This window comes from Trachurus japonicus, chromosome 14, assembly GCF_045865225.1.
Source record: "Trachurus japonicus isolate A0001 chromosome 14, Traja_1.0".
Classification (NCBI taxonomy): Eukaryota; Metazoa; Chordata; class Actinopteri; order Carangiformes; family Carangidae; genus Trachurus; species Trachurus japonicus.
Window position 1 is genome coordinate 32,599,935 of NC_140920.1, and position 19,637 is coordinate 32,619,571.

At 43.6% G+C, this 19,637-nt stretch overlaps 2 protein-coding genes across 2 annotated transcripts in view; both read left to right on the top strand.

Moving 5' to 3' along the window:
• Positions 1-665: 665 nt before the first annotated feature.
• On the top strand, positions 666-13,513 carry pgap2 (post-GPI attachment to proteins 2). Its single transcript, XM_085798821.1, has 6 exons — positions 666-984; positions 4,780-4,954; positions 6,548-6,797; positions 6,877-6,983; positions 12,882-12,990; positions 13,150-13,513. Exons 2-6 carry the CDS (start codon positions 4,781-4,783, stop codon positions 13,278-13,280), a joined length of 771 nt encoding a protein of 256 aa, XP_085654947.1. The 5' UTR covers positions 666-984; position 4,780; the 3' UTR covers positions 13,281-13,513.
• Positions 13,514-14,638: 1,125 nt separating this feature from the next.
• Positions 14,639-19,637, top strand: part of LOC146975139 (stromal interaction molecule 1-like) — a 48,923-nt gene continuing 43,924 nt past the window's right edge. Inside the window, exon 1 of the mRNA XM_085798827.1 lies at positions 14,639-14,646. The gene's annotated coding sequence lies outside the window, so the exon portion shown is untranslated. The remainder of the gene's footprint in view (positions 14,647-19,637) is intronic.

Sequence of the window (19,637 nt, forward strand, 5' to 3'; positions counted from 1 at the left end):
AGGCAAGAAATAATAATAATAATAATTAAGAATAATAGTAACAGCCTAATAATAATAATAATAATAATAATAATAAAGAACCAATTTATTTCTCTATTTATTCATTTGTGCACCTAAATATAAAAACAAATTCTGAGTATGTGTAAACATACTTGACCATAAACACAAATGTCATTCTGATGCAAATTGATTTCATTTTGGTAAAGATGGTGTTTTATAGGCTAAATAGGTCTCTTTTTTTTTTTAGCAATTGATAAATGCAAACTCCCAATGAGAATAATACAGGTGAAAAATTAAGTGCAGTATAAAAGTCCATGAAGGAAAACAAAACAACACCAAACAGTAACACATAAGGTGTGAAGGATACACCAGACATTTTACAGCAAAAGCGAAATAGCCTAATAAAGAAAAGGAACAAAACCATGGTGTTTGCAGCTCCTTCATTCAGCTCAATGGATGTGGTATTTACCCAGCAATAGGGTGATATTAATCATGTCTGAGACAAATAAGGCTTAAATGATCCATATAAAAATGGTATTATATAAATAAAATCGCATATAATTAATTTTTAAAGAAATAAACTACGTTTATAAAACGTCAGACACCGCCTGAAGCATCCTCTTGGCTTTCCGTTCTCCGGACGTTCGACTTCCGTAGAGACTTTTATTCTGAAGGGTACAGTAGCCGGAAGTGGTTGGCCTGATAACCGGTGCCAGGGGAAAGTCTGCTGAGTGTGTACTGTTTGTAACCGAAATAAACAGTAGTACAAGTGACGTACAAAGTGATTCGGCGGCGTGAAGCAGATGTGAGCGGTGGAGGAAGCGACAGACCGGTGTTGAGTTGTGAAGCCGCCGGAGCAGCGCGGCTACCGGCGGTGAACTATGTGCTGACACCTGGGAGGCTGCGAGGCTAACAGCATTAGCTGCTCAGGTGGATGGCTGTCGGCCGGAGCACCAGGTGGCGAGAGCCGGGGCAGCTGTGAAAGTGAGTAACGTTACCGGGCGGTGCCGCCGGGCTGACCGGTAACTAGCCGCGGAGTGGGACGGTTCAGTGGGGTGTGACGTTGGTCCACACAAACACAGACACAAACACACAACAGTGCTCAAACTTCTAGATGTGTTGATTTAAAGTGAAGTGACCAGCAGCAGAACTGAGCTCTGGCTGGCAGGAGAAGAGTGAGCTCATCTACTGATCCACTGTAAATTAGATAATCTGTTGATCAGAGCTCAGTGTTGTCTCGGCCACTGTTGGTGAAACAGAGGAAACTCCCTCTGCTCAATCACACTGGAAAAACACAGTAGTTAAAGTAGAGGGCGGGTGTTTGGATGTTATTCAAGTCAGTGGTAGGTGAAGTTGTTTTATGAGCTACAAATGCCCATTAAGTATAATATCTGTTGTAGAAAGGTCAATACGATCTTAAGTAAAAAAAAAACAAAAAAAACAACAACCACAAAAAAACAATGCATCAGTTAAACAAGTTAGTTTATCTGGAACTAACCAACTCACTCAGTACTCCTCCACACAGACAGGCTCTGCGATGTGCTGTATCACTCCGCCTCTTCCACACACCACCGATCTAAACAGCTGATGAGCAGAGCGATGTGATGCATGGCAGAACCTGCCTGTGTGGAGGAGTACTGAGTGAGTTGGTTAGTTCCAGATAAACTAACTTGTTGTAATTTTTTTACTTTAGAGCCTACTCTTGAACTGGTGTATTTTTTTTAGACTGGGCCTATTGTAGGCTGATTAATCATCCCTCATTGACCATTGACCACAGTCAGTATATTTACATGACACTTGAAAAAAACGAATTATTGCCTTAATGCGACTATAACTGGACAACTGAAGTGCATGTAAACACCTTAGTCCGACTGAAATCGGAGTTGGAGAACTCCGATTAAGACACTCAGATAATGCGATTGGAATTCGTTTTTCTCCGTCATGTATACACCTTAGTCGGACTGAAGCTGGACAATGCATGTGCGCATACTCCAAAACGAGAGACGGCACAGAGAAGCCGTCCAAACCCGGCAAAGTAAAGAAAAAAACCCAACGTCAGCACCGATTCAATGCATTTCACACAGAGCGACCAGCAAGAGTGTTTTATTTTTTTTTTAAAAGAGAGAGAAAGAGAGAGAGAAAAAAGGAAGCCCGTATCCTATTCTCAGCGCGAATCCGGCCCAGACTGACGCGTCTGGTTGGGAACTGCAGTTGAGAATTTATTATTAAGCTTACTAAGTTGTTTATATTCAGTTTTTTACAAGGTGACAGAAAAGTCAACAGGACAGGGGGGCGTATTAACCCGCTGAAACAACAGGTGACGCCGCATGAGGGGGTGGACCCTGTCAGTTATTCGATTTCCTCAGTTGCATGTAGCCTAAATTGAAGAACAGAAGTCTGACTTTACGCCAAAATCGAATTTTGAGCATAGCTCGATTAAGCTCTGCATGTAAACGCACTAAGTGTGTGTGCCTGTGTCTCGGTGTTTCTCAGTGGGGGGGGGGGGGCAGAGACCTTTGTACTGCAGATAGTGTAGTTAATGGGCATTTGTAGCTCATACAACCCTACTTGAAAAAAATTTAACTATCCCTTTAACACAGCGCAAAGAAATACAGCAATTCAACCAATAGCATAAATACATAATTAAAAATACTCTAAACAGTGGAGATAAACTAGATAATCTGCCTTGTGATTTCAGCAGGGAGGTGACAGGAGGTAGAGTGAATGTTTTGGCTAGTGGAAGTCTGAGCAGCGAAGCAGATGTTGATGTAAATGATGGGAACAATCAGACAGGAATAGATTCTGCTTTCCTGCACAACTGTTTGTGGTAAAAATCCTGCAGAGTTTCATGAACAGTTCCAGTTATTTTACAACAGGCATCCCCCCTCCCCCTCCCATTCAGTACATGTTCCTTTCATTTCTGCTTTACCTTAAGAGACTGAAAGCAACAAATGAAAGACCACTGACTCAGTAACAGAACGATGGAACGTGGTCATCAGGGTCCAGTCAACCTGGAACTTTGTGAGTTTCCTAAGACAAAACAGAAGCTGCTGACTTTTCTCTAAAATGTTACTTTACTTATTGTCTAGTATAGTAGTTGTGTAAATGTTGATCTACATTTCGGTGCATTTACAGTTGAATGTGAAAATGAAAATTTCACTTTTTTGTAAATATTTCCCAAGTGCTGTCAAACAGAGCTGAGCATTTTTAAGCAGCTTTTTCAAATATCATAGTTTTATTTTGGATACTTGCAGAAACTAAATTATTTGACAAAAAACTAAAATTATTAGCCCCCCTGCTCTTAAAGTGATAGTTCAACATTTTGGCAATTGGCCCATTGCCATAATCCCTATAGTCATAGGAGTAGGTTCGTTACCTTTATTTGTCAATGCGAGCTATTTTTAGAACGGCAGAGCAGAGCCGTGAGCTGCTCAGAGCCAGACAGAGTTGTTTTAGAGGTAAATGCAGAGACTGCTTGATAAAAAAAACTGTCCCTGAAGGCAACGTGCATCAGCGGTTTTGCATGAATTTCCCTCTAAAACAACTCTTGTCTGGTAACGTTCTGTTATTATCTCATAGCGTGGTGAATGTGCAGGTCACAACTTGTCCACCAGAGCGTTTTGGAGTTGTTGGATTGTGTGTTTGATGACTTTGATGAGGGAAACCAAGAAATCCCATGAGCCTCCGTAGCGTAGCTCTGAGCAGCTTGCGGCTTTGCTCCGCCGTTCTAAAAATAGCTTGCACAGACAATTAAAGGTAACGAACCTACTGCTATGACTATAGAGGGTATGCACATGACGTCACGGTACTCTGTAGTCGCTGTGGAACGTCCACTGAGTGGCAAAAAGACGAGTGGCAGAGCCGCCAAAGTTTAAAAACGACGTAGTAACAAAGCGATTTTCTCCGAGCCCATACAAGTCTGACATGTCTAGCCTTGCCAGCATGTAAAGCATGCATGACCTAACAGAACTGCTAAAATTCTTGAGGATACGTCTCACTTTGACCGGGTTACATTCAAGAACCTGTTCTCAATGACGGAAAGTAAATCCACTTAAGTGGTCATTTTTTTTTCGATCGATCAGCTGTGTTTACAGTTCAGGTGTCGTAGTTATGATGTTTAGACAGATAAATTAGTCCTCTAACACATCCTACAGTTTGACTTGTTAGAGTTTTTCAGAATAAAAGCAGCTTGTGTTTTAGTGTCGGGAGTCACTGTCAGGACGACAGTAACAGCTGTAATCTCGTCCCTCTGCACAGTAACAGTGAGCCTGTCTGTCACTCTGCAGGTACCGCGGTCACACTGTGTGTTACCATGGTTACAGGAAGTGTCCGTGGAGCAGACGCTTTTGGGGAGCTGGTTGTCGATTCCTTTTGACATCAATTTGTTTTGATATACGATATTTTATCCAGTTTATGAGTCCACCGCTATCCGCCAGCACGTTGAGGGAGGTTTGTTTTGCCACTCCCCCATACCCTCTATAGGGATTATGGCAATGGGCCAATTTGCTAAAATGTTGAACTATCCCTTTCATAGTCAGTTGTGTGTCCTTTTTGTTGGATCACATCTGGAGAAGCTGGAGAGATTTCCCAAAGAAGAATGTGCAGAGACTCCTCAGGAGATGTGTTGAAAACTAAAACTAACAACTTTACTCTGTTATCCAGCAGAAAGGACACACAACCGACCATGAGGAACAGCCAGGTCAAACAGGAAGTCAGTTGAATGTTGCACGCTGCAGACGTGTGTGTGTTGTGTTGGCTCTGACACTGTGTTTGGTCCAGGATGCTCCAGGGTCCGTACAGCAGCCTGGACCGAGACCGGGACCGGCCCCTCATCCGGCTGGCGTTCACCAGCTTCTCCGTGGCGACGGTGCTGCTCCCTCTGACCGGCTTCATCGCCTGCGTCTTCGTGTCCCTCGTCTACCACTTTGAGGACGCCACGTACACACACTGTCAGGTGAGTCACCACAGAACAGCTGGATCATCCAGAATCTGACTGCACCCAGCTCTTTTATTTGAACTAACTTTATTTATAACACATGGACGATGACAGGCCACAGAAACGAACAAGACTGAAATGTTACAGTGAGATGAACATGTAAGAAAAATGCTAAGTCACTGAATTATGATCTTAATAGAAAACTCATGTTAGTGCTCCCACTGTTGATGTTGTTCACTATAAATTCACTCTGCTTGGTCTCCATGACAACTTCTAATTGGACAAAGAGAATTCATGTGTGTTGCTGGTTGTGGATCAGCTGACAGATCAAACAGCTGCTCTGCTCTGCCCCACCCACCTCATATTACTTGAACTGTTGCAGCAAAGTGCAGTATGATCATTCTTCTTCTTATGAGATGACTTGAATACTACAACACATGTAGTAGGAGTTTGTGAGCTACTAACATGCAGTGCAGTCAGAGAATCAATAGAGGGTGCCAAAGAAGTTTGTGAACTAAAACTGTGAACCTGTTTACATGCTTCATCCACTGAGTTTCACTGTTGAGTTATGGTAGAGGAATACACAAATTACACAAATAGGACGTATTGTGATAAGACATTAAAGGGATAGTTCACTCAAAATTGAAATTTCATTCATTCATTCATTCATTCATTATCTACTCACCCTCATGTTGACTAAGGGTTGGGAGAAATTTCAGAGTCCTCCGTGCCTTCTCTGAGTTACAGCAGGGCTCCGTGCAGCACTGCATGTCCATATGACGGTTGCAAATGGATACCACTTTTCTTCGTAACAAAAAGACACACCAAAAAACATCCAAATACCTCCATGCTGCTCGTATGTAATGTCCGTCTTGTATTGAAGCCCTGAAATGCGAAATTGTTCCGAAAAAAATTAAATAAGTCTATGTTTTAAGGTTGTTTGTAGCGGAAGCTCCCAGTGTCTCAGTTCACTGCTCTGCCTGTGCTCTGACAGCTTAAAATATAGACTAAATATAGACTTTTATTTTTTTCGGAACAATTTCTCATGTCAGGGCTTCAATACAAGAGGGACATGCAGGCGAGCACTATGGAGGTATTTGGATGGTTTTTGGTATGTCTTTTTTAGGGCTATCCCGGGGGGTGCGCGATTGTAACGTCTGACGGCGGCGGGGGGTGCGCGAGCGTAGTGGAAATAATGAAAGTAATGGCAAACAAACACTGCATATCTCCAGATGTAACAATTGCCGATGAGAACTGTGGCTGGTGGGGGGGGGGGAATCGATCGCGGACTTCCTGATCGATTACCATGGCAACGAACGAAGCTTCGAAGCTTTGAATTCTTTGGGTCAGCCCTAGTCTTTTTGGACGAAGAAAAGTGAGCCCTGTTCGCTACCATCATATGGACATGCAGTGCTGCGCCGAGCCCCCCTGTAACTCCAAAAAGGCACGGAGGACTCTGAAACCTCTCCCAGCCCTTAGTCGACATGAGGGTGAGTAGATGATGAGTGAAATTTGAATTTTGGGTGAACTATCCCTTTAAAGAGCCTTCAAAAAGTGATATTTCCGTAATATGTCTCCTTTAATCCTCTGACGTGTCCTCCGTCCAACCAGGTGTCCAACTACCTCCCGTCCATCAGCGCCGCCATCAGCCTGGTTCCAGAACGCTACATCTGGCGCTGCTGCATCGGGCTGCACTCGGCGCCGCGCTACCTCGTGTCCGTCGCCTATTTCAACTTGTACCGCGGCCGCTTGGCCAGGCGGCAGCCGGAGCTGCTGCTGAGCGGGCTGGCCTTCGTCTGCAGCCTGGCCGAGAACACGGGGCTGCTGCTGCTCACCTACGTGTCCTCCACCGAGACCTACAGTGAGTGTCTCGCTGCTCTCATGGATCTGATCCCAGGTTGCGGAGTCAGCGGGTTAACCAGCTGTTGTTGTCTCGGCAGGCGTTCACAAAGACGGTTTCATCGCGTTCATAGCGGGCTCGCTGCTGCACATGCTCATCTCCTGCTGGCTGTGGCGCCAGATCCAGAGATACAGTGTGAACCCAGAGGTAAGGCTCTGCTCTGTTGACATCATCATCACACACACACACAGTGATCATCATGCCCTGCCCCTACCTTTTGTCACATTACACCCAGGGCCCAGTTGTTCAAAGATAATCTGATCAGATTTTGGATAATGGATTGGATCAAATCTTGAAAATGGCTTGTTTCAAAACTAAAAACGGAATCCTTTCCAAGATAGATCCCAGTCAAACAGGTGCATGCTGGAGGAATTGCGGAGATGAGTCTGCGAACCACACACATGTATTTTGGAAGTGTCCAATTTTGGACAACTTTTGGAGGGAGATATTTGACTCATTGGACAAAATATTTCTTTCTCAGTTGCCTAGGAACCCACTGCTGGCCATCCTTGGGGCACTCCCTGAAACAGAGATTAATAGGAAAAAGACATATCTACTGCATATACTACTTACAGCAGCCAGAAAAGCAATAACCTTAAACTGGCTTAAAAAAGATCCCCCAACACTTGATACATGGCAGTCAGTAGTTAAGAAAATTTATAATCATTATTAGAATAATAATAACAAAATAACAATAGAGACAAAATAATATATTTATTGAAAATTGACCCATTAACAAGTGTGGGTAACGTAGATTCATCCACATTAATATGAGACTTTTTTATAACCAAATACAAACTCCTGATTGTCCCTTTAAGCCAATGACTAATAGGGGGACATGACCTATTGCATACAATACAATGAGACGTTTTGAATGGACAAGGCAAAGATTAATTAATTTGATTTCATGTGATTTTAAGGAAAGATTTTCAGGGTGGAGGCCCAAGATACAGGATTCTTGGGAGACAGGGATGGGTTTGGAAATCATATGAATTACTTCTTCCAGAAGTTTAGCATCTTCTCACATTCGCAGATGCAATGGAAGGGGGTGCCAAAAAAATATTTTTATGGGTTTTAATTTCAGGTTGTATGACAAATAATGTTGCTATCTCAAAGTAGGGCATTGACGAATACTGGGTTTTAGTATTCGCCGACTATTGGGAAGTATTCGGCGTATAGTAGAATATAGTTGAATATTCGCCAGATTTTTTTCTTCCTAATCCATACGGCACCTCAGCTGCCAGCCATAACCCTACACTGTTTGCTTCTGTCATATATACACTTTGGGTCTCATTCATGAAACGTGAGCAGCACGGATTTGTGTGTAAACCCTGAGCAGCGCAAATTTACGTGGATTTCCGCATTCATCAATCTTTTAGTAGTGCTGATTTTTTCGTAGCTACTCACAAAATCTACACCTGCTCCTGACTGTGTGTAGCGCTTGTGTAAATGTAGGAATGCAAATAAATACTGCTTGTCACTGTTGGAAATTACAATTTTAATCCGTATTACTCTCTCTCATGTTCAAAATAAGTCGACGCCTTTGAAACACGTAATTTAAACATGACAAACAATTAGAAATATTTGGAGAGAGAGACGTTTTAGGGATCGGACACGCACAAACACGTCAAGGCTCCATTTTATGATGATAATAATCTGATATAAAACCGGAAAAAACTTTTTTGTGTTGCTACACGCTCGGGTGGCGCACACTTGACCCTGCGCAGCAACGCAGTCAGCACCGGTTTGGATGGAGCTGTGACAGACGGCTGGTGCTTCTGTAACAATATAACCTGCCTATATAACTTCATGTGTTGATCCAACCATGCTCCTATACAGCTGAGGCTGTGAAGAGCCTCCATCTCCCGTCGCTGCTGTAGCTCTGTAGTTGTGTTTTTTTTTTTTTTTTTTTTCATGTTTCATATCAAACTATTCTGGCTTTATTTCTTAAACAGTTCTTTAACAAACCAAGGACACTTATTTCACTAAATCTGTTTCTTCTCTCCACACCTTTGACCTGTCCCAGTCACACCACTACTAACAGAAGATAATTAAATATTTTTTCTGGACTCTACTTCACCCAAAATGACTTCGATCCCCGATCTCTCTTTTATCTCTCCCTCTTTCCTCGTTTGCGTCATGGCCGCAGGTGAACAGGATGCACCTACCTCCTAATATGGTGGTCAGGATCTCCTTATATGGCTATTCATGTATGGAGATATATGCTAATTGCTGATCACCGGGGGCGTGTTGTTAGTTTACCATGGGTTGGCATTCATCATCTTACACACGTATTTACGATCAAATCTGAGTTTACCGCACCGTTCATGAATCCGGAGTAGAGTTTTAGTAGAGTGAGCTTTTATGTGCAAATCTACACACAGATTTACTCACGTTTCATGAATGAGACCCAATGTATTCGCTGTCATCCATTGTGGATAAGCATTTACATGTATTTAATATTTTATACATTAGGAAGTCTCACTATTATTTGCTATTCATTTCAACACGTTCTAAAATAAATATTTTTTTATCTGCCGGTCATAAACAGAGCTGCGTCGGACACTCCTCCGCTCTAAATAGCAATATAGCCTAACTTAAGTTATATCCACCTTCGGTTGTTGTTACATGCTATAGAATTTAGAAATAAAATGTCATGTTGACTGATTGTAAAACATTTATTTATTAATGTAAATGTAAATGATTTTTGTACATACAGAGCCCCGGGTAACAGCGCAGCTGTTCTGTCCAATACACACCTGAAGCTTAACTTTTCATTCAAACTAATGTTGCTGATACAGTTGTTAGATTTCATCAATGAGAACAACATTTATCTCCTAAAAACTAGCCGGCGGTAACCCTCTAAAACCTGCGGGTACGTTAATCAGCGATCGTCGTCACGGACGTCAGGCGGCCGAGCAGCTCTGTAGCCTGGGAAGGGTGACTGGCTGCTCACACAGGCGGAGCTTCACTGATCCGAAAAAAGTCGGAGTAAATGTCCAAACAGGCGTCATTTGGATAAACTAACCGCACATTAAGGATCGAAACGGTTACTTTCTCTCATGAAAAAATATTTAAAAAGTGACGTAAGTGCTACCACGGTAACTTTTAGCTGCTTTGATTTAGCAGCTTTTAGCTGCTTTGGCTTCACCGGCCGCAATGCATTCTGGGAACCACAAGCACTACACTAGTCTCACACACGCCCACAGCGCCCCCTGCTGCATATCTGCTGTAGAGCATTAATGTAGATGCCATCCACGGCTTTATTACAGCACCGGGCTTTTGAAAAAAGAAAAAAAAAGAAAAGGCGAATACTCACAGCGTCGAATAGTGGTTTTAATGAGTCGAATATTCGAATATTCGACTATTCGGTGAAACCCCTATCTCAAAGTGGTGTGGTGATGTTCTATAGGCTCAGTGTGTCTGTGGAGGTCAGGTTGAGATCCTGAGGAGCAGTGACCAGGTTTGACCTGCAGGGCGCAGCAGAGCTCAGTGAAGCTCTGTGGGAGTTGACGTGAGCTTGGAGTAACAGGAGTGTTACCCCCAATTCCAATCCGCCCCCTAAAGACTCAGGCCCTGAACCCTCACTGACTAAAGTGACGTCAGCTCTAAGTGACAGAGTGTGAGAGTCTGTGAGGGTCCAGATGCTGTAAACATGAATGGAACAGCACTTACACACTCTCACGACACGTTACCTTGACAACAAAATGTTTTTAACTCCGCCCTTGGACCGATAAATTTACTGTACTTTCAATACGCATAGGGTGTGCGAGGGAGGCGGACTCAAAACAAAATATTCCTGGATCAGATCTGATCAAATCATCATCAATAATCAAAATCAAATTCCCTTTTTTTGGCTCCTGTCCATTAACAATAAAGAGACTGGCGGAGCTCTCTCTGACTACTTGGGTTAATTTCTTTTTTTTTTTAACACTTGCGTTCCGACGGCATCCCATGTGTTATGGTTTGACTTCACACCGCTATGAACTGTGGGTAATTCCCCTACCAAAGTCAGCATCGGTGCTGACTTACGGTAAGGGGGCAGTAAGGGCTCATTCACTGACTCACTGACTTGATGATCTGACAACGGAACAGCCCTCACACACTCACGGACTTCCCGTGAACGCGCCTCTAAGTCAGTGAGTCTGTGAGGGGTCGGATTGGAATTGGGCCTTAGAGGAGATTGAAGCAGGTCTCTGACATGTTCTGAAGAGGTTTCATTGATCATGTGGGAGTAGCAGTCTGATGTTTGGTGTTGTGTTCAGGGAAAAGAGAAGTCCAGATCGCGTTTCTCAGTATGTCATTAAAACAGTCAAAGCAGAGCAGGAACCAGATGAGTGGATATTTTTACTGAACTCGGATCAGTTCTCCCATTCGAGCAGGAAATAGATGAATAAGTTCCAAATTAGCGTTGTGACTCAGACTTTATTTTGGTAGTTCCCTGTTTGGGCAGCGTGAAGGCGTCGCTCGGTGATCAAACCTGCTGACGGAGCCGTTCACACATCCACACGGCTTGTTCTCTGGTCAGACATCACGGTCACATGATGTGAGTCAGGAAACCTCAGTCAGCCCGATTCATTTACCTTCATGTTCTGGAGGTTTCCCACAGATCCGGCAGAACCCCACCACTCACCGTCTATCATCTTTGACAGAGCTTAAGCAGCTTTGCAAAACAATAATCGACTAAAGTTTCAATTTCCAGATGTGCGGGCCCAGCCGTGACTCTCTCAGGAGTTGTGCAGCTGTAAGACCTGCTGCTTCCCCGTCCAGTTCCTTTGCTGCTTTTTCTGTCGCTGTCCATAAAGAAACCCTGATCAGTGAGTGTGTTTACAGGCACACTCATCAAACCATTATCATCAAATCAAATCAAACCATGTTTAAGTGGACATGTAAACGTCTTCAACCGGTAACGTATCTATTTCTAGAGACACCACAGGACGTAGCGTCCTCTGTCCCGCCGCCACGGCCTCATGACCGCCCTCATTACTTCACACTGCTTTACAAATGATCACGCCGTTCATTATCACAGAACCCCTTTAACACAAGTCTCACTCACCAATCCTCATACTTTTTAATTTTTTTAAATGTTTTTTATTAGGTGCTACAGTTGCATGACATATAAAACAACTTATTACAATGATTGACAAGACAAAATAACAAAGACAAGTGCTATGGTGTTAGCTAGCGGTGCTGTTTATATACAGTATATTGTGGTGGAAGGTGTGTGCGTGTTGTGTATGTCCCTATGAGCATTGAAGAGTATGTGCTGGGGATTGGGCTGAGGTTGAACTGGAATGACTGAATAAAGTGTGAAAAAGAAAGAAGGGTAAAGCAAAAATAAACAACGAAGGAGAGAGAAAAAAACAAAAAAAATAAGTAAAGAATAAATAAATCAAAATAAATCAATCCTCATACTTATGGAAACCTCACAATGATAAAAGCTTTCTCATTTTCCTTCCACTACTGGAGGTTTTTAGAAAACAGATGATTGAAGAGCACGTAGATGCATCATACACATTATTAGCATTAACAGATTATTCCTAATAACCGTTTCATCAGTCTGCATGTAAAAGCAGAGGCAACAACGATGTAATGAGGATAAAAATAAACTTTATTTCTCGAACATTTTCCACACAACAGATGTTGCTCATAGATCAAATGCTACAACTGCACATAACAGAATCCAGAGTCCAGTTCAGCTGCAGCTCTGGTTGCCAGGCGACCTATAGATGGTGATGTTTCCTGCAGTCTAGAAGAACTCTGCTGATCTGCTGACGGGGAGTTGAAGTTTTATCATAAAACTTTATAAAAGATTCCGGCCATGTGAGAAAACATCTGGATCTGGAGCTCTTTAGGCCACGCCCCCCTCAGCCCCGCCTCTGATCTGAAGACTGCGTGGGTGTGTTCTACAAGTCACACTCACATTGACACTTTGATACATGTTTGGTCCACTGGCAGAATGTGTGTGTGAAGTGTGTATCAGGAGCCAGCATCTCCTCTGTGGTTATTATCTAGAAACCATCTCCTCTCCTCTCTGTGTCTCAGGAAGTGACGTCGTATCAATGGAAAGTGCGTCTCTTCCTGTTCAATGTCAGCTGCTGTGCGGCCGCGGCGTACTTCTTCAGACGCCACAACGAATACTGTGAGACCGGAGGTAAGTGTTCAGGTCCAGACTCTGAAGCTGTGTCCCAGCGCAGGCCTTCACATTTGGTTCAAAAGGTTGAACTCAAGGACAAACCTGATTGGATTTCAGTGACTAAAGACCAGAACTAGTCCTTCAGTTCTACTCACTGTCTGTCCCTCCCCCCTCCAGTCTACACCCTGTTTGCCTTCTTCGAGTACCTGGTGGTCTTCTCCAACATGGCCTTCCACATGACGGCCTTCTGGGACTTCGGTGGCAAAGAGGTGATGGTGGCAACGCCGCCTGAGGACAAACGGTACTGAGCAGCAGCTTCAGTAGCTCCAGGTTGGGATTTTACCTGAACATCTGAACGCCTCATGGACCTTGTGTGTGAATGGACTCTGAGACGGGAGCCAGACCTGCAGAGAACAGTTGTGTCCACAGAAGACACGTCTCCATTACCCTGAGGATTAGTCCAAAGATTTAAACTGTAGAGGACAACTCACTGACACTGAACTGGACTCACATGTTCAAAACACACACACACACACACACACACACACAGTTTTAATAAAGAGACGTTTCTACAAAAGTGTTTATTAAGTTTGGTTCATTCTTTCATCATTGTAGTTTTAGCTTCATAGTGAATCACTGGAAACAAAATCTGGTGTCAAACAGATGATTTGATGGAAATTATCAAACGTCATAACGGGAAACAAGAAACTGAATCTGTTGCAAAACAGCTGGTTATAAATTATTAAGATCTAGGATCACATATCAACCCCCCCACACACACACACACACACACATGCTGTGGGACAATAGGCAGCTGTATAGTGAAGAGATTTGACAGTAAAATGAGCAGCAGAACAAGCTTCCTGAGAAATACGTTAAAAAAAAAAAAAAAAAAACTGTGTCAATGACTGAAGAAATAATGAGTCATTTAAGCAGATGTTTGTGTTAAAGCTCCATACAGTATAAAGGTAGATGTTTGTGTGTAGTGTGATTATGGGTGTATCCCTCGGGTCCGCGGAGCAGCTGATTACCGAGCAGCAGAGGTCCGCCCGTGTTTAACGTTTAAAGCAGAACTTTGCAAGTCGGCCGGAAATAGCTCGCTCCTTCGTTGGTTTCTCTTTTTTTTCCTCTCCGGAGCTCCCCCACAGTTCTGGTAGGCACATGTCACTGTCGTAAAAAAAAAAAAAAAAACTCGCCGCCACCACCTCCGCCCCCTACACGTGCTTGTGTTTACTGCTGTTTGCTAAGCCCTGCTAACACCGAGCTAATGCTAACACGAAGCTAACGGAGCTAATGCTAACACGGAGCTAACGCTAGCACAGAGCTAACGCTAATAGGGCCACACACAGACACAAAGACACAGACATACACACACATGAATAAAGGTTCCAAAACGCGAAGGTGTGTGTGTGTGTGTCATGATGTATTACATTATCTTATAAAAGACCCATGGTGTGTGTGTCTGTGTTAGCATTAGCTCCCAGTTAGCCACAAGCTGAACTTCCTCAGTACAAACATTTCATGTTTCCATGGTTTCCTCCGACTTTCCGAACTCAAACCAATCACGATTCGTGACATGCATGACGTGATATGCGTTCTTATCTCGTACTGCCGTAAGGCAGTTTCTCGCGATACTTCTATCCATTGACGAGATTTGTAACACCGAGACGGACGACTGATCTTGCAAGTGCGGTTTTCAGCCAGTGGGGGGGGTGAGCGCATTGGCCTAGACCCCATTCACTTCATAACAGGTCGCTCTACCATCACAGTGACTCTGAGCCACAATAATTACAGCCCAAATCCTGCATAGTTCCGCTTTAACCGGGAACTAACGGGACCGAGCTGGGTGAACGCAACTGGAAACCAGCCGGAAGTAGGCTACCTAACAGAGTTATACATGCAAACAATATAGAAATAAATGACCAGAGCTACTAACAACCGGCCCTACTTGAGTCTCCATCATGAAAGTTTTATCAATCAGCGCTTCCAGATTCCAACCAGTAGTCATGGAGACACAACGCTCTCCAAGTTTGGTCCCGAGTGACAAAAAGCAGGTGTGAAAGCAACCGCACTAAGTGAAAAATGAAACAATGTATCATTTTAACATTTGGTGCACACTAAACAGGTGTGAATACACCCTATAAAGCAGCTCTAGGATCTGTAAATAAATGCACACAGCCTGTATTCAGAAACTGAGCCTTTAAACTAGCCCTCAGGACTTCCTGTCACTTTGTGATGTCACAACAAAGCCCACCAAAAGCAGCTGGTGAGGAGATGGAAAACTACACTGAGATCATTTTTCCATATATATTTTTCAGGCTTTGCATTTAAATGGCATTTGTTATGAAGTAGGAGAGAGACAGGAAACCAATGGAGAGAGCAGATGGCATACAGCAAAGGTCTGCGAGTTGGACCATACGCTGGAGTGGGGCGGGCTACTGTGAAACACCAAATAAAGGCCCGGGCGTTCATTTGCTTAAATCGCTCCAATCAACAGGCGTTTATTAGGGACCTGCCTTTATAAATAGTGTGTCTCCATTCAGCCGTTGTTTCTCGAGACATTAAAGATGGCCGGGAGGGACTCTTTCTCAGTCTCGCTGACCTCCGCGGTCCTGGCCCGCACAGGTACCAGGAGACCGAGACCCCCAGTCATGTTGGTCCTCCGCCCTTCCTGATCGGCCCCAAGTTGCAAAAACTAAAAAAAATAATAATGCAACATGAGGTAGCTAAATAAGCATAGGAGTTAACAGAACAGTAAATTGTTTACGCTACTTTTAAAAGGAGTAATAAGTCAGTTAAAACGAAGAGCAAGCCGAGCTGACACAGTGCAGCCCAGGACAGGTGCTGATGTGTGGATGAGAGGAGTGGACACACCTGGCAGGAGCAACCGGCCGTCTTTAATGTCTCTAGACCCCCTCTTCAATTCGTTTAAGGTTATTTGTTTGTGTTAAGGTAGGCTATATTTGCATAGAATAATTTTTGGCAACCAGAAAAACAATATTTGACGTGGCGTTTATTTGGGATAGGCGTTTAATACAAAAAATATTTTTGCTAGACCCGGCGAATAATTGAGACCGGCGACAAATTGGGAGTCGGCCATTATTTGAAGTTTTACAATACATTAGGATGATTTAAATTTATACTTAACACTTCAAAATACAACACAGGAGAATAACAACACAGAGCTTTAAGAATGGGCATGAGGATGATCATTATTGATCAGTTGAGTTCTCACTGTTGAGCCCACTGAGCTGGAGGACAAACACTGGAGTCAGAGTCAGGAGGTGTGTGTGTGTGTGTGTGTGTGTGTGTGTGTGTGTGTGTGTGTGTGTGTGTGTGTGTGTGTGTGTGTGTGTGTGTGTGTGTGTGTGTGTGTGTGTGTGTGTGTGTGTGTGTGTGTGAGAGAGAGAGAGAGAGAGAGAGGCGTTGTTGTTGAGCTGACTCAGGTCTGGTGTTTACAGGGTGTGATTCACTCCTCAGCTGAGACTGCTCAGTGTGTCTCTGGGTTCTGCAGCTTCACCTCAGTGCAGCATTGTCTCTGATGAACCTGGTGTTGGGTCTGGGCTGCTGCTCAAGCTGCTTTGTAACTGGTTCAACTCATGAACATCTAAGAACCAGTTTGCATTTCTACAGGCAACAGAGCCACAGTAGAACTTCTTCAGGACATCATCTCATGCTACATTCCCCAGCAACACTCGTCCATTTCATATCATAAAGTTTTGATGACATTTCAGGTGAGAAACTGACCATTAAAGGAGACATATTCTGCCCCTTCTCCACAAATTAAAATAGTTTCCAGGTATCTTAAAGACATGTCTGTGACATGCTTTGGTCAAAATCCCCCAAGGATCAAACATCACAGCTCTTTTCATACTCTCAAAACAGCCCTGTTCAGAACGGCTGCTTTCAGTGTCTGTCCCTTTAAATGTAAATGAACCACTGCTTGCCCTGCCCTGCCCCTTCTACTGCTACCAGATAGGGAGCCTGAACATTACAGATTTTGGTGTCAGTTCTCACATTTTAGGGTCCCGAAAGCAAGACAAACACCTAAATATATGATAAAGAGCCTTCAAAAAGTTTTATTTCAATAATATGTCCCCTTTAAAACTTAGATATGTCAAATATGACAAATATGGTGCCTGCTTGTAAGTTTGTGTGGGTGCTTTTGGAGATGTGAGTGCCCCACCAGAGGAGGAGACCTCTGGTGGGGCCGTCCAATGGGGAATTCGATAGCTTTGTCATCTGGTTCGTTGCTGTCTCACTCTAGGCTACAGTCAGGTAAGCGTGTGACGTATGCTGTAAAGCAGGTCGCACTCTACGGCTCTACGCAGAGGGGGGAGGGCCGGTGTTCCTACCCGCACAGGGAAGTTACATAGTGCAGTTTCAGCCGACGCAACCCGGCTCAGGCTGCAGCGGCAGCACCATTCATCCTATTAACCATTTTTCTACCATTGCAATGAGTCTGGAAAGATTATTTTAAGGCCGATAAATTCTGCAATGTTGCTTTAATAACAGCTCTGTACAAACACACAAATAAATGAAAAAAAAACTGAGGCAGTGTTCCATGTTTCTGTAACTATGGTCTGTCAGTGTTGTTTTCTGGTCTGTTAGTGTATATTGTGTAGATGAAGTCTCTGGTTCAGCTCTGCCTGTTTTTCTAAACTGGCTGAAGTCATGTAGTACAGTAGTTGGTTAGAACACAACAACTCCACTTCCAGCCTCTGACATAAACCATTCTTGGTTCTAGACCAGAACTGGTGCCACCCAGTACATGACCAGTCTTCTGTTTATATGAGATGGTTTCTGTAATGGAGGTGATGCTCAGTGTAGTGGGAGTGCCCTTCCTCCTCCTCCTCCTCCTCCTCCTCATAGGGAAGGTTTGGAATGACCTGAACTGAGACTGAACAGGACTCTGAGCTCAGGTCCTGCACTGAGGACAGCAGCAGCTCCTCGTCTCCATTATCTCTGGTCAACTCACAGTCAGAGACGCTGCAGCAGGAGACGAGGGACAGGAAGAGGAAGTGGCTCCCTGTCTCCACGGAGACGCTGTGGAGGAAAAGACGACATCCTGAACCGAGGAGAAACAGAAACAGACTGAGTGGAGGTCAAAGGTGGTCAGCTGGTTGTCTTCCTCCCACTGACGGAGAGTTTTCTCACCAAACTGTTGGTGACTGTGAGTTGTTCAGGGTCGTCTGTCTTCACCGGTGTCCACATCAGCTGGACCCTTTTCCACCAAGATGAACCTGGAGCCACTTCTGGGCCGGTTCTACAGCTCGTTCATTTTGGTTCAACTTGAATCTTCTAAGAAGTGGTCTGTGTTTCTATGGGCCAGAGAGCCACAATGATGTCACCCCGTATCTCCATTTACCCAGAAACCCTAATTTCATTAAGTTTTTGACAGTTAAGTCTCCAAATATGTTCATTTATCCAAACAAATCTAAACAAATGAGTCCTCAGGTCTCTGCTCTGGCTCATGTTTGGTTTTTAAAACATCAGTTTCAGTGGCTCTAGGAGGGGGGATAACTTGGGGTCTGTAGGGCCTGCAGAGCCTTTGGGGGACTGTAGGGGCCTCCACAGGCCCTATAGACTCTCCTACATCTGTGACAGTTATCTGTTTCCTCTGTGTGATCATGGCTCAGTAACATAAACAAACATCAGACAGTCAGTCTGAGTGAGGTCACATGATCCAGGTGTTGATTCGGTTACTTCACACCTGTCACCATAAAAGCCCTCCCATGGTTTTGGGGAAGTCATTTTTTCTGCATGACATTTATGAAACTGGCCTCCCCCAACTGTATTTATCAGAACAACAGGAGGCGGCTCACCTGGAGGAAGTGTGAGAGTAACCAGGATGTAAAGTGGGCGTGGCCAGTCTTCAGTACAGCTAGTGCTACATAGCAAACATTAGCAGGTGTCTGGAGTTCAGGTGTCAACTCTGGCTTCTGTCATGCTAATATGCTAACCAGCTAGCCCTGCCCAGCTCCACTGATGTGAACCAGGGTGTTTAATTCTATCTCTACCGTTCTCTTCCCCTGAATGTTTGATTTTCATGTTACATCCACCGATAGGGTTTTTTCAGGGCTGATAACCCGGGGCACAATAAGCGTTTAAATTTACACTGCTACTTAAACTTAAACTCATTACAAATAAACTGTAAAACTTTTAAAATGTATGTCCTACCACAATTTTTTGCTCAATTGTCACCAAACTTGCTGGAGAGCATCTTCAGACTGTCCTCCAGACAACGGATTTTTGATTTGTCAAAAATTGAGCCTACAGTGCATGAAAACGTTTGACTGTAAACAGTACTGTAAACATATACCATCCAATTCCTGCCAATACATTTTCAATCTTCCTGAAAAAAAAAGAGAATATTTTGGAGTCAGGGTTGATGAAGTTTGGCAAATATCAGAATTGTATCTCAAAAACTGAATTTTTGAGAACATTTTAAATTCTGCTCTCATGGAAACAACTGCAGTCAATGTAAGAGTGGCATTTTTAAACATCAAGCAAAACACTTATTAAAAACAAATCACCAACATTTCCATGCTGTCAAGATGCAATTTATGTATTAACAGATTTTTGTTTAGATAACAGAATTTCTGACATTTTGACCATTTTGAAATCTGCTTTACCAACTGCTGCCTGGACAGTGACTCCCTGAG

Bases quoted from the DNA above. Each gene is read 5' to 3' on its own strand.
- pgap2 (XM_085798821.1), top strand. From the start codon at position 4,781: ATGCTCCAGGGTCCGTACAGCAGCCTGGACCGAGACCGGGACCGGCCC. The intron at 4,955-6,547 runs GTGAGTCACCAC...CCGTCCAACCAG, and splicing joins CCACGTACACACACTGTCAG to GTGTCCAACTACCTCCCGTC. The intron at 6,984-12,881 runs GTAAGGCTCTGC...TCTGTGTCTCAG, and splicing joins GATACAGTGTGAACCCAGAG to GAAGTGACGTCGTATCAATG.